Source organism: Drosophila rhopaloa, unplaced genomic scaffold (assembly GCF_018152115.1).
Source record: "Drosophila rhopaloa isolate 14029-0021.01 unplaced genomic scaffold, ASM1815211v1 contig_3, whole genome shotgun sequence".
NCBI lineage: Eukaryota > Metazoa > Arthropoda > Insecta > Diptera > Drosophilidae > Drosophila > Drosophila rhopaloa.
Genome location: NW_025335123.1, coordinates 964,250 through 986,468, shown reverse-complemented (window position 1 = coordinate 986,468; position 22,219 = coordinate 964,250). Strand labels below are relative to the sequence as shown.

Here is a 22,219-nt window from a genome sequence, read left to right as displayed (position 1 = left end):
ATTAAATTGTACATCTGTTAAACTATTTGCGCCAGTCTGGCAGCCCTGCCCCAAGATGTTACACAAGCGTGGACAACAACCTATCGCTGTTGTGTAAGTTTAATAAATAGGGGGCATGAACGCGCTTAGTGTGGAGGGTGACGAGGATAAGTATCGATACAATAAAAGGACAACCGATAACTTTGTCACAGAGCGACAATCGCTGATTTGTCACCTCCAACATACATATGTATTAATAATGTAATGTGTGTTGGGTTATTTATTTTTTTCTTGTGATTTGTTTGTTGAAAGAGCCCAGCTCGCGTCAGAATACGATGTCTACATTGGCGCGAAGGGATCGATTTCAGAGGGAAATCATAATTGGTGTCCAATAAGAAAAGTTTGCATCATGTTTTTGCACGCCAAGTGTGTGTGTGCTTGCGGAGTGTAAGGTGTGTGTGCGTCTGTGCGTGAGTGTTCGTGAGAGGGGGAGGGTCGTAATTGTTTTTCGTTTTCTTGTAACATAACTTAAACATAGATAACATCGGTTGCAAAAACCAAAAAAGTCATTAATGAAAATTCAGAGAAATTAGCTTTTGTGTGTGTTTGTGCGATACAGAAAGAGAGGCTTTTCTTTTGTTGATACACCGTGTGTGCTTGTGAGTGTGCGTGTCTGCGCCCCTCAATTTGTGACGAAATGTGTATAAAATGTTTATGTTTATGTTTTTCCCCAACCCCACACACAAACATAAATTTAGGCGCCGCACAAATTTCGAGTGAAAACGATCGGCAAAAACAACAAATCCCACCACAAAGTGGCGAAGCAACAACAAAATAAGAGCGGGTCCCAAAAAAACAACAAAAACAAAATCATTGAAACCCGTAATTAAAGGTCGGCAGATGGGCGGCCAACGGAATTACGTGCCCTCCGCTGGCCACTCTTCTCGTGGTTCCTGTTGTTGCCCTCCCAGTTGCAGTTCCCGTTGCAGTTGTTGTTGTTGCAGTTGCAGCGGACCATCTCTCGCAGCGCAGTGAGAGCGAGTGGGACGGCAAGCGAGCGCCACTAAAGGTGCGAGCGAGAGGTGAGTTACTTTGGCTTTCTAACGGTTCCAAAAAAAAGAGATCGGGAAGGAAGAAGGTTATTCTGTGAACACTCGCTAAATATGCAGGAAATATTAAATACAGACTAGATCTCATGAAATTTAAATTGTGTTAATTTATTTTCCAAAACTAAATTTATGTATTTCCATTTTAATCGTTACAAAATTGTGAAGCCACCTATAAAAATGTAAATAAAAGACCAACAAAAAGTATCGAACATTAAAATTGTTATTATTTTTTAGGAAGAACTACACGCTACACAAATATATATTCCACGTAATAAGGGAAAACAGGTTAAGAGTTATTCAGAGAATCCTTCGATGTCCCGTAAACAAAATAAGGGTTAGCTTAGTTGCACTTACGCGGGTTAAAGCCTAGTACTCAGATCGAAAAACAAGTTTGCCAGCGGAAAAACTTGAATCTTTCCTGTGTGATCGAATTTTTAAGACTTCGTCAGGACTGAGTAAGCTACGGTCTTACTGTCCATCAGCTGGGTTTGTTGACAAACAGTACAAAATAATAAAAAAAACGAGGACAGAAGCTAACTTCGGCAAGCCGAAGTTTTAATACCCTTGCAGACTTTGACGAAATTGCTAAAAGTGAAAAAGTAGGGAAAGGAATAAGGTATAAATAAGTAAACTAGATTTGCATCGTTTCAAGTCAATTGCTTTTATACTGCAAAAATGTCATATACAAATAGAAAAAAAGGGATACTTTCGCAGCCTTTAACAATTTTTCCTATCTCCTTTAAGATATAGACTTCCGAGCGGCAAGCGCTTTTACCCTAATCAAGATATGCGTAAATAAATAAGAATTGGAAAATTTTATGTTAGTAGCTTACACACTGCGCGAAATATTCTGATAATCATCAAATTTGGACCGATTTCACCCTATTGTTCCTATGGGAGCTATAGGATATAGACGTCCGATCGGCACGCGCTTTCACCTTGATCAATGTATGCATAAAAAAATAGGATTTGGAAAGATTCATGTCAATAGCTTGTATACTGCGTGAAATATCCTAAAAATCATTAAATTTTAACCGATTTTACCCTTTTGTTCCTATGGGAGCTATAGGATATAGACGTCCGATCGTCACGCGCTTTTACTCTGATCAAGGTACGCATAAAAAAATAAGATTTGGAAAGATTTATGTCAATAGCTTTTACACTGCGCGAAATATCTTCCATTCTTGCAAGTTATATCCGATTGTTCCTATGGGAGCTATAGGATATAGACATCCGATCGGGGCGGTTTTCAAACTTGATCTGCGTACACTTGTTTTAGGACGACTGTGAAAGTTTCAGATCGCTAGCTTTTAAACTGAGCTCGCAAACGGTATTGAAACAGACGGACAGACGGACAGACGGACGGACGGACAGACGGACAGACGGACATGGCTATATCGACTCCCCTATTGATCCTGATCAAGAATATATATACTTTATAGGGTCGGAAACGTCTCCTTCACTGCGTTACAAACTTCTGACCAAAATTATAATACCCTCTGCAAGGGTATAAAAAAAACCTGCAGGATATTCCCAAGTACCTTGGCAATAAGAGTTTGCCGGTGACAAGGAAAATACAAAATAATACCATTTTTATGTAATAGTGTTTTTTTTAATTCACTGATAAATATTTGGTTATTTAAAGTTAATTCGGTGCAAAATCGGTCATTTTTAAAGAATTTTTTTTGGCGATACGGAAAGCTTTAGCTCAATTTGGATGTGATAGGGCAAAATTTTCGACAGTTAAATGGTTGTTTTATTTTAATAAGTTTTTTCTCCGATTTTTGATCCGTTTGTAAAAAAGTTGATTTTTATTTCCGTTTCAAATCGGTAAAAAAGTCGTGTCTATAATAGCATTGATGTCACCATGCGTCAGGATCTTAAAATGGTCCTGACGGAGTTTCCTTTGGCCTTTTGCCAAAAACAATTTATATCAAACTTGGTATAGCTTAGAACGTTTAAGAAGTTAATTTTTAAATAGGATCTAAATTAGTTAAGACTTTATGACTACCTTTATCAAATTGGCTCACAATTTACATAACGTTTATTTTTATCAGGCATTGAAAGGCAATGCTAATTTTTTGTCACTATAACGTATCCTGTAAATTCATAACAAAATAATACATGTGTGATAATCTAGTTGAAACCGATACAAATAAAATCATTTGAAGTTTAGCTGATTTACTACAATAAGAGTGCACCCAACCTTACCCTAAAAAGATTCTTTGTGCAGTTTGCATATTTCGGTCAAATAAGGCTATATACAGGAGTAACACTGAAATCTCCGACGGTCATTATACCCTTGCAGAGGGTATTATAATTTTGGTCAAAATTGTGCAACGCAGTGAAGGAGACATCTCCGACCCTATAAAGTATATATATTCTTGATCAGGATCACCTCCTGAGTTGATATAAGCAACTTTGCACACACCCTTCTTTCCTTTGCACGCAGTATTTAAGTCGGAACGGCCGGGATCGGACGACTATATCCTATAGCTGCCATATAACTGATTGATCGGAAATGCCATAACTTTGGTGTTTGTAAAGTTTGGAAGTTGAGATTTTCTATAGGTTTTATTTTTGGCCAATCAATCCGACTTACCAAATTTCATATGGATCGGCCGACTATATCCTATAGCTGTCATATAACTGAACGATCGGAAATGCCATAACATTGGTGTTTTTAAAGTTAGGAAGTTTGGATTTTTTATGAGTATTAAGAATGCATCTTATGAATATTTTTGAAGAGTATAATTTACAGAGTATTCTGCAAGGGTATATCAGCTTCGGCTCCGCCCGAAGTTAGCTTTCCTTTCTTGTTATACCCGTTACTCGTAGAGTAAAAGGGTATATTGTATTCGTGCAAAAGTATGTAACAGGTAGAAGGAAGCGTTTCCGACCCTATAAAGTATATATATTCTTGTTGTGGCTGTGGCCACAGTTTTGATGATATTATGAAAATTTTAATTGATATGTATTTGTTTCAATACCTATCGATTGGCCTAATAAAAGTTTGGCACGCCCACTCTAACGCCCAAAAACCCATTAAACGCTTTAGCCTGGCTAGCGCCTACATTTTATGGCGCCATCTAACGGATGACTTTGGAACAGCTGACCAAGGTGCTCAACAGAGTCAACGTTAATTCTCGATAAGGATTTCTATTAAAGGAAATTGCGATGGTTTTCATTTGTCAATACCGAACTACATATATCCCAAGAACTATGCAAATCAAATCAAGTTAGCCAAATTGGCGGTCTGAGTCAAACAATGGCGTATGTGTGTATTTATGTAAGCATATACATATGTATGTATTTACATTGTACACAGTTGCAATTGCCCGGCAAAGATAACTCCTTTCAAAAAAGCTATTCGCTATACCCGTTACTCGTGTTGTGCAAACATTTAGACTTTAATATACATAATACTATTTAAGAATGTATGTGTTTAGCCAATATAAGTATGTATGTTTAATATTTCTAGTCAATTTATTACAAGAAGGCATATTTATATTAAGTTGTTTAGCTGAGTAACGGGTATCTAATAGTCGAGGCACTCGACTATAGCGTTCTCTCTTGTTATACCCAATACTCGTAGAGTAAAAGGGTATATTGTATTCGTGCAAAAGTATGTAACAGCTAGAAGGAAGCGTTTCCGACCCTATAAAGTATATATATTCTTGATCAGGATCACTAGCCGAGTCGATCTAGCCATGTCCGTCTGTCTGTCCGTCTGTCTGTCTGTCTGTCTGTCTGTCTGTCCGTATGAACGCTGAGATCTCGGAAACTATTAAAGCTAGAAGATTGGCATTTTGCATGTAGATTTTAGAAGTTCCTACGCAGCGCAAGTTTGTTTCAAAATGGTGCCACGCCCCCTTTAACGCCCACAATCGCTTATATACGATTTTAAAAATTTAAATATTTCGGAAAAGTAAAAATGCAGTTTTATTGTGTTTATCAATACCTATCGAAATGTAGAAGAAATTTTTCAAATCGGACCATTCGTTAAAAAGTTATGCGTGATCAAAGTTTCTATCTCCATCTCCCTCGCACTCCCTTTACCTGAGTAACGGGTATCTGATAGTCGGGGCACCCGACTATAGCGTTCTCTCTTGTTTTATTATAATTTTGCCGGAAGTTTGTAACGCTAGGAGACATTTCCGACCTTATAAATTATAAACACCTATGTTCGCCGAAATAGCAGTTCTTACGACCTGCACGTAAAAGATTGAAAGACTATTACAAGCACTACTTTGATAACAAGTTCTTTCATAAAGGTTTAGTTTATTTAATTATAATACAACAATTATTTCATTTGGGTAACTTAAACATATTAGAAGATATAGCTAATAACAAAAAAAAGCGAAAAAAAAAATATAATTTTTTCAAAATAACTTTTAAATAAACAAATCTTACTGAAATTCGTCTATGATCTAATATTTTGTTGAATAGCCCTTATTGGCTATCACAGCCTCACACCTACGGAGCATGGAGTCCACCAAATCTTGACAACGCTTGAGGGAAATCTGGCCCCATGCCTCCTGCACAAATTGCCGAAGCTGCGGCTTAGAAGTCGGGGACTTCTTTGATACGTAGCGCTTAATGTCCCCCCATAAGTTTTCAATGGGATTTAAATCCGGGGACTGTGCTGCCCATGACATTACATCAACTGTTTCTTTAGTAAACCACTTCTTGGCCAACTTGCATGTATGTTTGGGATCGTTGTCCTGCTGAAATGTCGAAATTAATGGCACCCTCTTCCTCAGCATACAGCTGCATGACAGTTTTTAGTATTTGTACATATGCATGTTGGTCCACGATCCCATCGATCATATGTATGGGACCTACTCCGTTGTATAAAAAGCATGCCCATACCATGATTTTAAGGCCACCGTGCTTTACTGTCTTCAGCGTATGGTTTGGTACTCTGTATTTAAAGGTCGATGGACATTTTGTATTGATTCTTTTCCACCAAATAAAACCAGTTTGGACTCACTTGTCCAAAGGACATTACGCCATTTGGATAGTAGCCAGTTTAATTGGCTCCTCTTTTATATCCCTAGAGGATGCAAAAGGATAAGCTTTGCTGAAGTGTACTATGCGTCGGTCCTCTATGTTTTCTTGCGAATCCTACCTCGTTTTTCGAGCTTCGGTTCATATTTTATGGCATTAGAAACCATCTTGGCATAACATTTTAAACGGCTTTAAATTTCTTTATACGTTTTGAGCTCCTTTCTAAGCCGAATGATCTCTTCCCTTTCTCGCTTGGAGCAGTGAGGTCCTCTACCCACTAAAATGAAATTTTTTACGTAGTAAAAGTGTATTGTCGGTATTAACTATATTACTTAATTAAACTCCCTTTCCACAAAATTACAAAAAATTTCGGCATTTTTCGCGAAACAAAATCACAAACTGCTATTTCGGTGAATAGCCAGAACGATTTGCACGTGTGAAAAAATATAAAGATAATACAAAAATAGAGCAAATATAACGAAACTTTTGCTTATTTCTTATCTCTGTGTTCCATTTTTCAAAAACAATGTGCAATAGATCAGCTAACCAAAAGAAATATTAAAAAAAAACTTTTTTTGGTTCTTCTGTCGCACTGTTATTTCGGCGAACGCAGCTGTATATTCCTGCCATGTCCTTCTGTCCGTCTTTTTTTCCGATTGCGGGCTTAGATTAAAAGATAGAACTTGAATCTTATGCAATAGTCTTTATATGTGTACGCAGATCAAGTTGCAAACGTTGCCACTGGCTAATAGTGGACTAATTCCTAACGCAAAATGGATTAAAATTGTATTTTTAAATAAAAAAAAACGAGGACGGAAGCTAACTTCGGCAAGCCGAAGTTTTAATACCCTTGCAGACTTTGCCGAAATTGCTAAAATTAAAAAGGTAGCGAAAGGAATAAGGTATACATAAATAAACTAGATTTGCATCGTTTGATGTCAATTGCTTTTATACTGCAAAAATGTCATATAAAAATAGAAAAAAAGGGATACTTTCGCAGCCTTTAACTATTTTTCCTACGGAAGCTATAAGAAATAGACGTCCGATCGGCAAGCGCTTTAACCCTAATCAAGATATGCGTAAATAAATAAGACTTGAAAAAATTTATGTCAGTAGCTTACACACTACGCGAAAAATTCAGAAAATCGTCAAATTTGGACCGATTTCACCCTGTTGTTCCTATGGGAGCTATAGGATATAGACGTCCGATCGTCACGTGCTTTTACCCTAATCAAGGTATGCATAAAAAAATACAATTTGGAAAGATTCATGTCAATTGCTTATATACTGTGCGATTTCACCCTATTGTTCCTATGGGAGCTATAGGATATAGACATCCGATCGCCAAGCGCTTTGTGTAAAAAAATAAGGTATGTGTAAAAAAAATAAGATTTGGAAAGATTTATGTTAATAGCTTTTACATTGTGCGAAATATCTTCCATTCTTGAAAGTTATATCCGATTGTTCCTATGGGAGCTATAGGATATAGACAACCGATCGGGGCGGTTTTCAAACTTGATCTGCGTACACATGTTTTAGGACAACTGTGGAAGTTTCAGATCGCTAGCTTTTAAACTGAGCTCGCAAACGGTATTGAAACAGACGGACAGACGGACGGACGGACAGACGGATCAAGAATATATATACTTTATGGGGTCGGAAACGTCTCCTTCACTGCGTTACAAACTTCTGACCAAAATTATAATACCCTCTGCAAGGGTATAAAAAAATTCAACATATTTGAACTGGTTGTTTCGCAATTGTCCTTTACTTAGGAAAACTATCAATCAATTTTAAATCAATCTATCTTAAAAGTTGTTTTTTAAATCACAAGAAAATCGTTTCAAAAAAAAAACTTATATATTTAAATCTAATTTTACTTTTAAGTTTTAATCATGTTTCTTATTTGTTTACTCCTTAAAAATTGTTTTTTCAATTTGTGCCCAGCTTTTAAAAATTAATAATTTATTGCAAAATCATTAGCCCAACGCCTAACAATAGTTTATCATAACAAACAAGAATGGAAGCAAACTTCGGCAGGCCGAAGTTTAAATACCCTTGCAGTTATTACAAAACGACTACACTTAGATTTATATGCCTATATAACTAAAAACAATGAAGGTATGTCGATTTTGCGCTCCATTTTTGCGTTTCTATGGCAGCTATATGATGTTGTTGTCTGATTTTGACTAAAAGCGTAATTCTGATATAGTAAATAATTAATATATCTCAAAGAAATATTTTGATAAATAGAAAAACAGCAAAATCATTTTTTTTCATTTTTATTTCTTTTAATTTTTGGATTTTTCTATGGGAGCTATATGGTGTCCGATTTTAATTTAATTAAAACCGTAATTCCATAGTATTTAAATATTACCAAATCCAAAAAAAAAACAAAAAAAAACAAACTTATACTTTTTTTCCGATTGTTCCTATGGGAGCTTTATGATGTATTCGCCCGAATCGGCTCGTTCCGACATATATATTACCTGCAATAGAAAGACAACTTTTCGGAAAGTTTCAAGAAGAAGATTTAAAACTGAGGGACTAGTTTGCGTAGAAACGGGCGGACGGACAGACGGACATGGCTAGATCGACTCTCCTACGGTTATCCGCAATATAATAAAAAATGTTTGCCGATCGGGTAAATTCTAGCCAAACACTCACATTTGAGTGCATGACGCATTGACGCTATTAACAAATGAAGATGGCTGATGAAGCTCATCATTCGCGGTCTAAATTTCTTACGATCAAGTCGAGTTTTTTTTTGAACGTTTGGCAATGCCTGGAAAACGCACTGACGCTAACTTGATTCAGTTAGTTTATTATAATTTATCGAAAGGAAAAACAGTAAAAGAGTTGGCTAATATGTATAATATTAAACTCAGAACCGTTTATAATATTAAAAACCGAGCGGAAAAAGAATGCAGGCTGGAATTACATAGCTCAAATGGCAGACCCAAAAAACTATCTCGACGAGACTGTGCAAAATTATTAAAAACAATTAAAAATAAACCGCAAAGAAGCCTTCGAAGAATAGCAAGTGATAATAAAACTGTAAGCCATGAGACAGTTCGAAAGGTAAAAGATCGCCATATGTATTTGCCACATGTGGCAAGAATGAAACCCTTCCTGACTGCTGTCGATACTGAAAACCGTTTGAGATTTGGATTATTGAATTCTAATAAATCGCCGGAGTACTGGAAGGACGTAATTTTTTGTGACGAGACCAAAATAATGATATATTATCATGACGGAGCAAAAGATGTGAAACCAAATACAGCCCACCAGGATAAAAATATTGTGCCAAAAGTCAAAATTGGGAAATTTTCAGTTATGGTGTGGGGTTGTATATCATCCAATGGCGTTGGAGAGCTCCGTATATTTAACGATATAATGACCAAGGAATTCTATTTAGACATTTTACAAATTGAATTGACCAGAAGCGCCCAAAAATTTGGCTTCGTTGATCCCGAAAACAGAAGTAAACTCAAATACAAGCTGTACCAGAGCGATAATCCGGAGCACAAATCCCATGACTCCCGCTCCTGGACACTTTATAACTGCAGAAAAGTTATTGACACGCCCGCCCAGAGTCCGGATCTAAATCCTATCGAAAATTTGTGGGCATTACTTAAGAAAAAGGTAGCAAAACGCCGCCCCACTTCTAAGCCTGCCCTAATAAAGTGTATTAATGAAGAGTGGCAGAAAATACCTGATTATTACGATGTAAACAAATTAATTTCGTCGATGCCCCGTCGCCTCAGAGCAGTAGTGGAGGCTAATGGCGGGCATGGTAAATATTAGCCAATTATATCTCATTATAACAAAGATATAGTCTTTTAAAAACAAATGTTTGGCTTTGCAAATAATTTAATAAATATTCTTGACCTTAATTTTTCTTCTTATGTGTACATTTTTATTTAATAAACTTATAAATATAAATGATTTTTTGTGTCGTGAGCATGAACTGGTTTGGTTAACGGACGACTCAAGATTCTTTCGAATATTGTCATTACTGCTGCTGAGTCAAGCAAAACAGACAGCAACAGCAACACCAACATGAGAGAAATGTCCATTGCAACGTTTTTGTCAAAATTTGCTTATTTTTACGATTTTAGTTTTAAAATTCATGTTTTAAGAGATGGGCAAACGTTTTTTCGACTGTTTAGTCGAATTATCATAGAATCAAACACGTATTAATATTAGCTGCAAGGGGATACAAACGTTAGCTTCCCAAAGTTTGGTTCCTTTCTTAACGATGAAACCCCCCGCTTTCTTGATAGCCTTTTTTAACTTCTTAATTTACATTAACAAACACATTATGTTAGAAATGAAAAAAAGTTCTAAAAATCTTAATAATGTTTAAGGTAAGGTATAAAAAACCTTTAACGCCTATATGTATCAAGTCGGGACCATTTTTTATCAATGGCCAGTACGCCAGACATACAGCTGCGGTCAAAATAATAGTAGTACCCGCAGAGGTTTTCTAGAAACCGCAAAAATTAACTTTTCAAAACGTTTTTACAAAATGTTTTTAATTTTCATTGAAACTAGTAGGTAATAATAATACAAAACAACTTAGGATAATTTATAAGATTTTTGAAAAAAAAATAAAAATGTAGAATATTAAAAAAATTTGTTCGTTCAAAATAATAGTTGTGAAACTTTTAAAAATTCATCACAGCCAAAAAAAACGTTTAAAGATTAAATGATTAAATGTATATAATAGACCATATTTAGGGATTATTTTAGTATTTAGTTGCATATCTTTTGTTTGCAATAACGGACGCACAGCGCTTATGCATGGAATCAACTAAATTTTGGCATCTCTTCGCTGGAATAGAGCTCCAAGACCTTTGTACAGCTTCCCAAAGTTGAATGTTATTCTTTGGTCCTATTTCCGAGACTGCTCTCTTCACGTCACACCATAAATTTTCAATTGGATTAAAATCGGGTGATTGTGCAGGCCACTCCATGACACTAACTTGATTGGCCGCGAACCACTCTTTGGCGAGTTTACTCGTATGTTTGGGATCGTTGTCCTGTTGGAACGTCCAAACAAGTGGCATGTCCTCGGCAGCATATGGAAGCATCACTTCGTTTAAAATTTTGACATATAAATAACGGTCCATGATAGTTTTGATCCAATATACTGGCCCAACTCCATAGTATGAAAAGCTTGCCCAAATCATTATCATCATGTCACTTATACGACCACAAAATATTCCTCCACTTCTCCAATGGCCAATTCAAGAGCCGTCTTGCAAACTTTAAACGTTTCGCGGCATGTTTTTTTGTGAGTGACGGCACTTTTCTTGGACTTTTTGAAATGAGGTTTTTATCTCTGAGTCGTCTTCTTATTGTTTCCAAACTTGCATTTAAGTTACAAGTTTTTTTAGGGATGCAGCAGACGCGAAGGGTTCGATTCTTGACTGTCTTTCTAAGCGATCCACTGACCCTTTGTCCAATATCTTGGGTCGACCAGGCGTTTCATTTGCTGGCTCATATTTTTTAGCATTTCTAACCATTGTAGAAGACCAGCCAATAATATTTTTTCTCAGCAGAAATCAATTTTTTAATCAGATCTCGCCTCTCGGCAGTACAGTGTTTGCCACGCCCCATGTAGTCAGGACTGAATGTTAAAGAAAAATCTCAAAATGCTTGGGACTGTTAAATAACACCCAAAATTATTATTAACCACCACAAAACTCTTTTTAAATTAAGTAAACTAAATTATTCTTGCTAATTTCTCTGGCACTACTCTTATTTTGACTGAGTTAAGTTCCAGTTTTGTCCAGAATTTTTTAAAATACTTGCTTGCTGCAGCGATTAACCAGATCCAGCAATTCTGGGACTACTTCACATTAGTGGTTGTTGTACTCTCAGTGTGTTGTGCTCAGTCCGTTGAAGGGTGCTTTTATACAGATCTGTTACGCTACAAATGAGTACATTCATGCAGAAGTCTATTGGCCAGCCTAGCAGCTAAATTATTTTCCGGGTGCTTCGTCAGAAACTGCAGTTTAATTAAATGATGGATTTGAAAATCGAACCACAAATCCTAAAACTTTATGTTTAAATCAGTCACATGTCTTAAAATTTTTGTGACAAAAGTTACTTGCACATATGTTTTTGTCAAGTTAGGTTCTTCCTACGTCTCTTGGTTGGTGTTTTTTATGGTGCACCTTGTAATTTTGTAAAGCCCTTTGAATAAGATTGCCTTTAATATTTATTTGGCATGTGCAAAATTAACACGTGTTTGAGTATATACGATTTTATTGACACCAAGAACGATCTGATTTATTTGAGAGACTCTGACCAACTGATTTTTGTGAAAAAACAAGAAAGGAAAGCTAACTTCGGGCGGAGCCGAAGTTGATATACCCTTGCAGAATACTCTGTAAATTATATTCTCCAAAATTATTCATATGATGCATTCTTAATACTCATAAAAAATCCCAACTTCCTAACTTGACAAACACCAAAGTTATGGTATTTCCAATCGTTCAGTTATATGGCAGCTATAGGATATAGTCTGCCGATCCTTATGAAATTTGATAGGTCGGATTGATTGTCCAAAAGTAAAACCCATAGAAAATCCCAATTTCCTAACTTAACAAACACGAAAGTTATGGCATTTCCGATCAATCAGTTATATGGCAGCTATAGGATATAGTCGTCCGATCCCGGCCATTCCGACTTAAATACTGCGTGCAAAGGAAAGAAGGGTGTGTGCAAAGTTTCAATTCGATATCATTAAAACTGAGAGACTAGTTCGCGTTCGTTCGAAACAGACAGACGGACAGACAGACGGACAGACGGACATGCTTATATCAACTCAGGAGGTGATCCTGATCAAGAATATATATACTTTATAGGGTCTGAGATGTCTCCTTCACTGCGTTGTACACTTTTGACCAAAATTAAAATACCCTCTGCAAGGGTATAAAAAGGAAACTAAGTTGATTTGGCGCTGAATTTTGTCATATGGCACCTAAAATCATAATTCTGAAATAGTAAATCATTCGCGCACTATGGTGCGATTCATACGAGAAAAAGAATGGCATTCGAATGAGCTGTCCGGTACAGTGGCTCACAGCTTATTTCGTGCAGACGTAATCTTGAAATGCAAACTCATATGGCAAACTATGCGGAATATGATAAAGATTTTAATGCAGTTACGTTTGGTAGTATTTTGGCATTTATTAGGGCAACTAATTATTTTAAAGCTCCATTAGATAACACTTAAACTAAGAATAACTAAAAATACTGACTTTTTTATGTCACCGCTTATTTCGTGCAAATAAGTTAATTTAAGTTAATTAAAAGTCAATATATTTAACATACTTTATGTTAAATAAATTAACTTTTACTTTAAGTTAATTAAAAGTCCATATATTTAACATAAAGTTCAAGCTCCGTATTAGGGACAAGGAACAAACATTCTTTTTTTGAAGGGAGGCCACACAAAGTATTAAGTTATTTAATAGTCAATATATTTAACATGAAGTTACCCGAATTAATCTCTGACAAAAAAATCAGTATTTTCAGTTTTTCTTAGTTTAAAGTGTTGTCTAATGGAGTTTAAAAATAATATAGTGCCTTAATAAATGACAAAATACTACCAAACATTACTGCGTTTAAGTCTTTATCATATTGCCATATGAGTTTGCATTTCAAGTTTACGGCTGCACGAAATAAGCTGTGAGCCACTGTACGGAAAATCTAAATGAAACTAATTCCTTCTATCTGGAGATACTTTTTATACCCGTTACTCGTAGAGTAAAAGGGTATATTGTATTCGTGCAAAAGTATGTAACAGGTAGAAGGAAGCGTTTCCGACCCTATAAAGTATATATATTCTTGATCAGGATCACTAGCCGAGTCGATATAGCCATGTCCGTCTGTCTGTCTGTCCGTTTGTCTGTCCGTATGAACACTGAGATCTCGGAAACTATAAAAGCTAGAGGATTGGCAGTTTGCATGTAGATTTTAGGAGTTCCTACGCAGCGCAAGTTTGTTTCAAAATGGTGCCACGCCCCCTCTGACGCCCACAAGCCACAAGCTGTGGCCAAAGTTTTGATGATATTATGAAAATTTTAATTGATATGTATTTGTTTCGTCAATAAATATCGATTGGCCTAATAAAAGTTTGCCACGCCCACTCTTACCCTGTTTACCTTATCTCTAGAAACCTCCCAATTCCCAAATATTTGGAAGGAATCATTTGTTATTCCTCTTCTCAAAAAAGGTAACAAGTTAGAAGCCAGTAACTACAGAGGTATTTCTAAGTTGTCAGCTATTCCTAAGCTTTTTGAAAAAATTATTACTCCTCATTTGCAGCACCTTTGCAGATCAATCATTTCTCCGTGTCAACACGGATTTATAAAACGTAGATCCACAATCACAAACCTTCTAGAGCTCACTACATTTGTGATAAAAGGCTTCAATAGTAGTTTTCAAACAGATGTCATTTACACTGACTTTAGTAAAGCATTTGACTCTGTAAATCACTTACTTCTCATTCAAAAACTTGACCTTTTAGGTTTTCCAGTTGATCTGCTTAAATGGATTTCAAGTTATCTAAATGGCAGGTCACAAAGGGTCCTTTTTAAAAATTCAATTTCTGAAATTCTCCGTGTTACCTCCGGTGTCCCACAAGGGAGCCATCTGGGTCCGTTACTTTTTACATTATTTATTAACGATCTTTCATCAATTATAAGTCATTCTCGCGTACTTATGTACGCAGATGATGTTAAGTTGTGCCTGCAGTATAAGGACATTTCCTGCCATTTAGACTTGCAATCCGATCTAGATAATTTTCAAAACTGGTGCCGAGTTAATTTACTAAATTTAAACGGTTCCAAGTGCAAGCTGATGACTTTTTATCGGGCCAATCCGATATACGCGACTTACACGTTAAGTGGCAGCTCTTTGGATAGAATAACTCTTGTAAACGATCTTGGCGTTCTTTTGGACCCTAAACTAAAATTTTCTAATCACATTTCGTCCATGGTTAATAAAGCCAGAGGAGTGCTTGGATTTATTAAAAGGTGGTCAAAAGAATTCGATGATCCTTATTTGACTAAAACTTTATTTATTTCGCTAGTCCGTCCGATTCTGGAGTATGGGTCTCCCGTCTGGAGTCCACAATACGGAATACATATTGGTCGTATTGAATCTGTACAAAAAAACTTCCTTCTTTTTGCTTTACGGCGCCTAAACTGGGATGCAAATCTTATCTTACCTTCTTATTCTAGTAGACTTCTTTTGATTAATTTACCATCCCTAGCCAACCGTAGAACGATGCTTGGTACTATCTTTATTTATAACCTTATACATGGTGATATTGACTGCCCCGACTTGTTAAGTCGGCTAAACTTTTCTGTGCCAAGTAGATTAACTAGAAATTATTTTCCCCTAATTTTAAATCATTGTAGATCTAACTATGCCTTGCATGAGCCTTTCAGAGTATTATGTTCTGACTATAATAGACTTTTTCCTGTAATATCAAATCTTGACTCTCTGCCGCTCCTAAAACGATTGATACTTGCTTCATTGGCACAAGATTGATCTAACTATTACTTTTTTCCCCGGACCTTTACCTTTATTTTCCTATCTCGCGTCTATCTTATCGCGAATCGTGCCGTACGATACACGGCTGCGCCCCTCGGTCGGTTGGGCGGGTAAGTGGGCCGTGGGACTCCGCGCGAAAAAAAAAAAAAACCATTAAACGCTTAAGCCTGGCTAGCGCATACATTTCCGCCTTTCATGGCGCCATCTAACGGATGACTTTGGAACAACTGGCCAAGGTGCTCAACAGGGTCAACGTTAATTCTCGATAAGGATTTCTATTAAAGGAAATTGCGATAGTTTTCATCTAAAGTTGTTTAGCTGGGTAACGGGTATCTAATAGTCGAGGCACTCGACTATAGCGTTCTCTCTTGTTTACTCTTCGATAACTACAAATTACTAGGCGGCGAAAACGTGAAATGTTCAGTCGTGTTTTGAATTTCTTGGGATCTAGACGAGTTAAAACTTTTGGCAATGCCTGGAGAACGGACTAGCTATAACTTAATTCAAAAGGTTTATTGGGATTTATCTAACGGAAAAGCAGCAAAAGAGGTGGCTAATTTGCACAATATTAGACTAAGAACCGTTTATAATATTAAAAATCGCGCGGAAAAAGAATACAGGCTGGACTTAAATAGTTCAAATGGCAGACCCAAAAAACTTTCGCGACAAGACCGTGCAAAATTAAAAAAAAAACGCAAAGAAGCCTTCGAAAAATAGCAAGAGATCTTAAAATCGTAAGCCATGAGACAGTGCGAAAGGAAATATATTGCTACAAGTATTTGCCACATGGGGCAAGAACGAAACCCTTCCTGACTGCTGTCGATACTGAAAACCGTTTGAGATTTGGATTATTGAATTCTAATAAATCGCCGGAGTACTGGAAGGACGTCATTTTTTGTGACGAGACCAAAACAATGATATATTATCATGACGGAGCAAAATATGTGAAACCAAATACAGCCCACCAGGATAAAAATATTGTGCCAAAAGTCAAAATTGGGAAATTTTCAGTTATGGTGTGGGGTTGTATATCATTCAAAGGCGTTGGAGAGCTCCGTATATTTAACGATATAATGACCAAGGAATTCTATTTAGACATTTTACAAATTGAATTGACCAGAAGCGCCCAAAAATTTGGCTTCGTTGATCCCGAAAACAGAAGTAAACTCAAATACAAGCTGTAACCGGTAACCGATAACCCGGAACACAAATCCCATGACTCCCGCTCCTGGACACTTTATAACTGCAGAAAAGTTATTGACAGGCCCGCCCAGAGTCCGGATCTAAATCCTATCGAAAATTTGTGGGCATTACTTAAGAAAAAGGTAGCAAAACGCCGCCCCACTTCTAAGCCTGCCATAATAAAGTGTATTAATGAAGAGTGGCAGAAAATACCTGATTATTACGATGTAAACAAATTAATTTCGTCGATGCCCCGTCGCCTCAGAGCAGTAGTGGAGGCTAATGGCGGGCATGGTAAATATTAGCCAATTATATCTCATTATAACAAAGATATAGTCTTTTAAAAACAAATGTTTGGCTTTGCAAATAATTTAATAAATATTCTTGACCTTAATTTTTCTTCTTATTTGTACATTTTTATTTAATAAACTTATAAATATAAATGATTCTTTGTGACGTGAGCATGAACTGGGTGGTTAGTGGATGACTAAAGATGCTTTCCAATATTGTCATTACTGCTGCTGAGTCAAATAATAAACAGACAGCAACAGCAACATGAGGGAAATTGCCTTTGCAACGAACGTTTAGCTTTTCAAAGTTTGGTTCAATGAAATCCCTCGCTTTCTTGATAGCCCTTTTTATACCCTTGCAGAGGGTATTATAATTTTGGTCAAAAGTGTGCAACGCAGTGAAGGAGACATTTCCGATCCTATAAAGTATATATATTCTTGATCAGGATCACCTCCTGAGTTGATATAGCCATGTCCGTCTGTCCGTCTGTCTTTTTCTACGCAAACTAGTCTCTCAGTTTTAAAGCTATCGAGTTCAAACTTTGCACACACGCTTCTTTTCTTTGCACGTCGGCCGGGATCGGCCGACTATATCCTATAGCTGCCATATAACTGATTGATCGGAAATGCCATAACTTTGGTGTTTGTAAAGTTAGAAAGTTGGAATTTTCTATGGGTTTTATTTTTAGCCAATCAATCCGACCTACCAAATTTCATAAGGATCGGCCGACTATATCCTATAGCAAATGCCATAACTTTGGTGTTTGTAAAGTTAGAAAGTTGGGATTTTTTATGAGTATTAAGAATGCATCATATGAATAATTTTGGAGAATATAATTTACAGAGTATTCTGCAAGGGTATATCAACTTCGGCTCCGCCCGAAGTTAGCTTTCCTTTCTTGTTTAACTATATAATAAAGATCCCATAGGAACAACGGGGAAAAAATATAAAAAAAGTATAACTTTGTTGTTTTACCAATAGGTAGAACTGTTCCAACTGAGCGTTCCGAGTTGGGTGAATCCTCAGACACTGCTCCTCGTTGAGTCCTGTATATGGCGTTTTCATTGTTTGTCACGTGCGACCACTTAAACCGAATGAGGAAAAAAAATGCACACAAAAAAGACAGGCAGGGGAAAAATGAAAGTGAAGAGCTTGAAGTGAAGGGAGCGTCCCCCTTCATTTCTCTCCCGGTATTCTCTTTCAGTCACTGTCTATCAAACATTTCATTAACCTCCCTTTTTTCTCTTTCGTTTTCTCCCCCAGCCCTTTATAATGGTCTCGAAGAAGCGTTCCAATGCCGCTGAACGCGTCCAGCGCTCGACGGCGACTGCGGCAGCGGCGGCAGCAGCAGCGGCCGCAGCAGCATCGGCCTCCTCGACGCAAGGCAAGAAGCGACCCGGGAAGCAGGCGAAAACCTCCAGCGCCGGCGATGAAGCAGAGGACAAAAAATCAACCAGCAAGTCGGATTCAAGCGCAGCGGGGTCTGCAGCCAAGAAGCCAGCCAAGGATCCCTCAGCGGGATCTTCGGGATCACTCACTGCCCCAGAGAGCAGCGGATGTGGAGCCGGAAAACCCACAGCCTCCACGTCATCGTCATCCACCTCAGCCTCCGCATCCGCGTCCACCTCCGCCCTCGCCACCGCCTCCCCCTCCAACAGCTTGAAACTGTCGCCCGAAGAGCGACACGAGGATGGCAAGGCGCGAGCCATCAACAAGATGCTCAAGAGTCTGGACATCAAGATCCACGGCTTCGACAACCTGCTGCCCAGCGGCGAGGAGCGGCTCAATGAGGGCGTGCTCAAGTCCTCCATTTCGGAGAACGTCAAGACCAAGTCGCGGGCAGCGGCGGTCAAGGTGATATCCAGCCTGAATCCCGGCAAGCTGCCGACTGTGAAGCGCGTGCGTCCATCCCCGGAACCAGTTAAGGACAAGGTTGCGGAGAAGCCTGCAGAGAAGGTTCCGGAAAAGGACAAACCCAAGTCAGAGCAGGAGATCACCTCACCCGCTCTAGAGGAATCTCTGGCCTCTAAGTTGCCCAAAAAGACGGTGCAGCAGGCCAAGAAGACCAAGGTGGAGCCATCGCCACAACAAACGCCCGCTGCAACGACAGCATCAGCAGCCAATCCGGGTCCAAGCTCCGCCAGTTCCAAGCAGTCAGCTAAGAATCCCGGAAGGAAACCAACGCAGCCAGAGCAGTCGAAGAAGGAGCCACCCAAGCCAGCCAAAATGGGAAAACCGAAGAAGGCGTCGCCAGGTCAGGAAGCAACCTTATTAAAGAACGCTTCCCGTCTGCCGGACTCCAATACAGAACCCGTGCAAATGGAGCTGGAGGAGATCGTTAGTACGCCCACGCCCACGGCCACACCGACGTCCTCAGCCACGCCTACGGCTACACCAACTCCTACAGCCACGCCTACGGTTACACCAACGCCCACGGCCGCACGCACTCGCACTCCTACGCCCACACCAACATCCACATCCGTTGCCACGGAGGCAGGTCATCCCACGCCGCCGCCACCACCACCAGCAGGTGCACTCAAACAGCGACCAAAGGTGAAGTACACGAAGACCTCGGCGGGATCGAAGGGTCGCATGCAGCAGGCGATGCACCAGAAGGCACCGGCTGCCTGCTGGAGCGGAGCCAAGGATATTTATGACTTTAAGTCGGGATCGGAGGACGAGGAGCCGATCAAGATGGTGCTGCCGTCGCTCAAGGAGCTGCGCGAGTTCTCCGATGAGGATAACAAGCCACTGAAGCTGTTTGAGCGGCAGGACAAAGCCAAGAGTCAGGTGGATGAGGAGGAGCAGCCCGTAGTCAAGAAGGAAGAGAAGCCGCCGGTTGAGAAGGAGGTGAAGGTGAAGTTCAAGGAAAAGGAGAGGGAAGTAGACCCTTTGATCAACGTACATCAGTCCGAACCAGTAGCCAAGATCACCAGCACCGCCTCCGCGTCGTCGGGCAAAAAGCAAGCCAAGCGCAAACTAGCCACTCCAACGCCCACTCCTTCGGTTCGCAAGAAGAAACCGGTGGGCAAGGGAAAGACCGCTCCAGCCAAGGAGCCACCTGCCAGCGGCAGTTCCGCGGAAAGCAGCTCATCCGAGGACGAACGGAAACTGAGTGCCTACACCGGACCCAAGCGACACCGCATGGCCTCGCTAAACGCGCTCGCGAAGGTGCAGTGCCTGTACGAGAACGAATCCCGCACCGCCCACGAACTGGGCTTGTCCAAGGCGACGCAGCAACCGCCGCGCATCCGGACGCTGGACGGGAGCGACGATGACAACCACAAGGACTCGCCGCGCCACGGAGACACGGACCGGGACAAGGGATCTGTGAGTCCGCCGCACCAGGCGGCTGCTCCTTCAGCCGTGTCGAGTGCTCCGCCCAAGGAGGCAGAGCCACGAAGGGAGCTGCGCTATGTGCCCGGTGGCAGAGGAGTGGGCAAGCACTGGGAGTTCGACAGCGACAGCGAGACCGAGGAACTGCAGCTCCAGCAGCCCCTGCCGCCAGTTAAAAAGAAGAAGCTGCCCAAGAAGGCGCCGCCCAAGAAGACTGCGTCCAGCGAGGCTGAGGCCAAGCGAAAAAAGAAGCAGGTCCAGATCGAAGAAAGCGATGAAGAGGAGGCCAGGGAAAAGGAGAAGCCCAAGCCACCAAAGCAGCTGCCGAAGAAGCGCAAGACCGCCTTCACTGAGGAGCTCATCGGGGATTACAAGGGCATCCTGGCCAGAAAGCGAATGGCCAGCCTAAACGCTAGCGCCATTGTGGCGGCCACCTACGAGGTGGAGCGGCACTTGGACAAGAACTTGGCCAGCGATTGCAGCAGCTTCGAGAGCTACGACGAGCTGGACACCATGCCCACCACCACCAGCAAGGCAGCGTCTTCGGCGGCAATCAAAACCGAGGTGATGCACATCAAGAAGGAGCCCAAGGACTCCAAGGAATCATTGCGCGAGAGGGAACGGGAAAGGGAGTGCGAGCGCAAGAGGGAGAGGGAGAACGAACTGAAGGATTCGACCGTCGGCAAGATGTCCAGTCATTCGATCATCGAGGAGAGCAACGACTCAAAGTACTCGAAGGAGACCAAGGAGACCAACACGGACACCACCATAACCACCACCGGCTACCGCGACTCGACTGCCAGCACCAAGGACGCCAAGGACTGCAGTCGGCCCACCTCCTCCTCCGTGGTTATTGTCCAGGACACGGACGTGACCATCACCGGCGTCTACGTGAACGCCAGCAACGGGGCCGCCCAGGAGGCGTACTGCAAGATGCAGTACCGCGTCCAGTCGAGCGTCACGGAGGAGCGCGTCCTGCGGCCCGGGTCCGTGGAGCCGCCCAAGTCATACACGCCGCTCAGCGCCCTCTCCAGCATGCTGCCCCCGGGTGCCAGTTCTGGACTTAGCGAGGGTGAGCAGAATATTTATCTTATTCTTGCCTGGATCAGGTTACAAAATCTTGTAGAATTTGTCATTTTTTGTCGTCCGAAATCTGTTCAGACATTTTTTATGTCTGCTTCATCAAGCCATCTTATTTATATGGTTTTTTTATTAAAGCATCTTTTCGTTGTCAACCGATAGCATTCTTGTGACAAAAGGAAGTTTCTTAGCCTAGTAAAATTTGTACTTCGGCATTTATTCAGAAGACATATATGTTCAAGTAAATAATATTGCTAATAATAATCAGCGGCTAATAATAATAAGCAGTCACTCTTGCTTTTTAATATTTTGTGAACCTTTTAAGTATTCTTTTGACAATTATCCGACGATAAGTCCTTATATTGTGTTGCCATCTGGTCGCTTGTATGTCCCATGAAATGAAACTGGCTCTACTCTATCTGGTAGTAAAAAATGGTTTTTCTGCTTTTTTCCACACCCAGTTTGACAACGATATGTGTCGAATCTTGAAAATGTTTACACCAACTAAGTTTGAAGGGTGGATAAAGCAGTCATCTGCTATATTGCAAAATAGCTAGAAACCCATGTTTTAACAATCTCCCAAATACTTTTTGTAAAATTAAACCGTTTAAAGCGGTCTTAGAGTACAACTGCTTACCACCAGATCGTTTAGAATA

The 22,219-nt window shown here is 39.9% G+C and overlaps 1 protein-coding gene across 3 annotated transcripts in view; it reads left to right on the top strand.

Annotated features, from left to right (window-relative positions):
* The first annotated feature begins 194 nt into the window (after positions 1-194).
* Positions 195-22,219, top strand: part of LOC108044908 — a 68,956-nt gene continuing 46,931 nt past the window's right edge. Inside the window, exons 1-3 of one of the 3 annotated variants that reach the window (XM_044461212.1) lie at positions 195-240; positions 738-1,061; positions 18,411-21,555. In XM_044461212.1, the coding sequence (XP_044317147.1) occupies positions 18,420-21,555 (3,136 nt within the window). In that variant the 5' untranslated portion in view covers positions 195-240; positions 738-1,061; positions 18,411-18,419. The other 2 variants (XM_044461211.1, XM_044461210.1) reach the window with 2 other exon arrangements.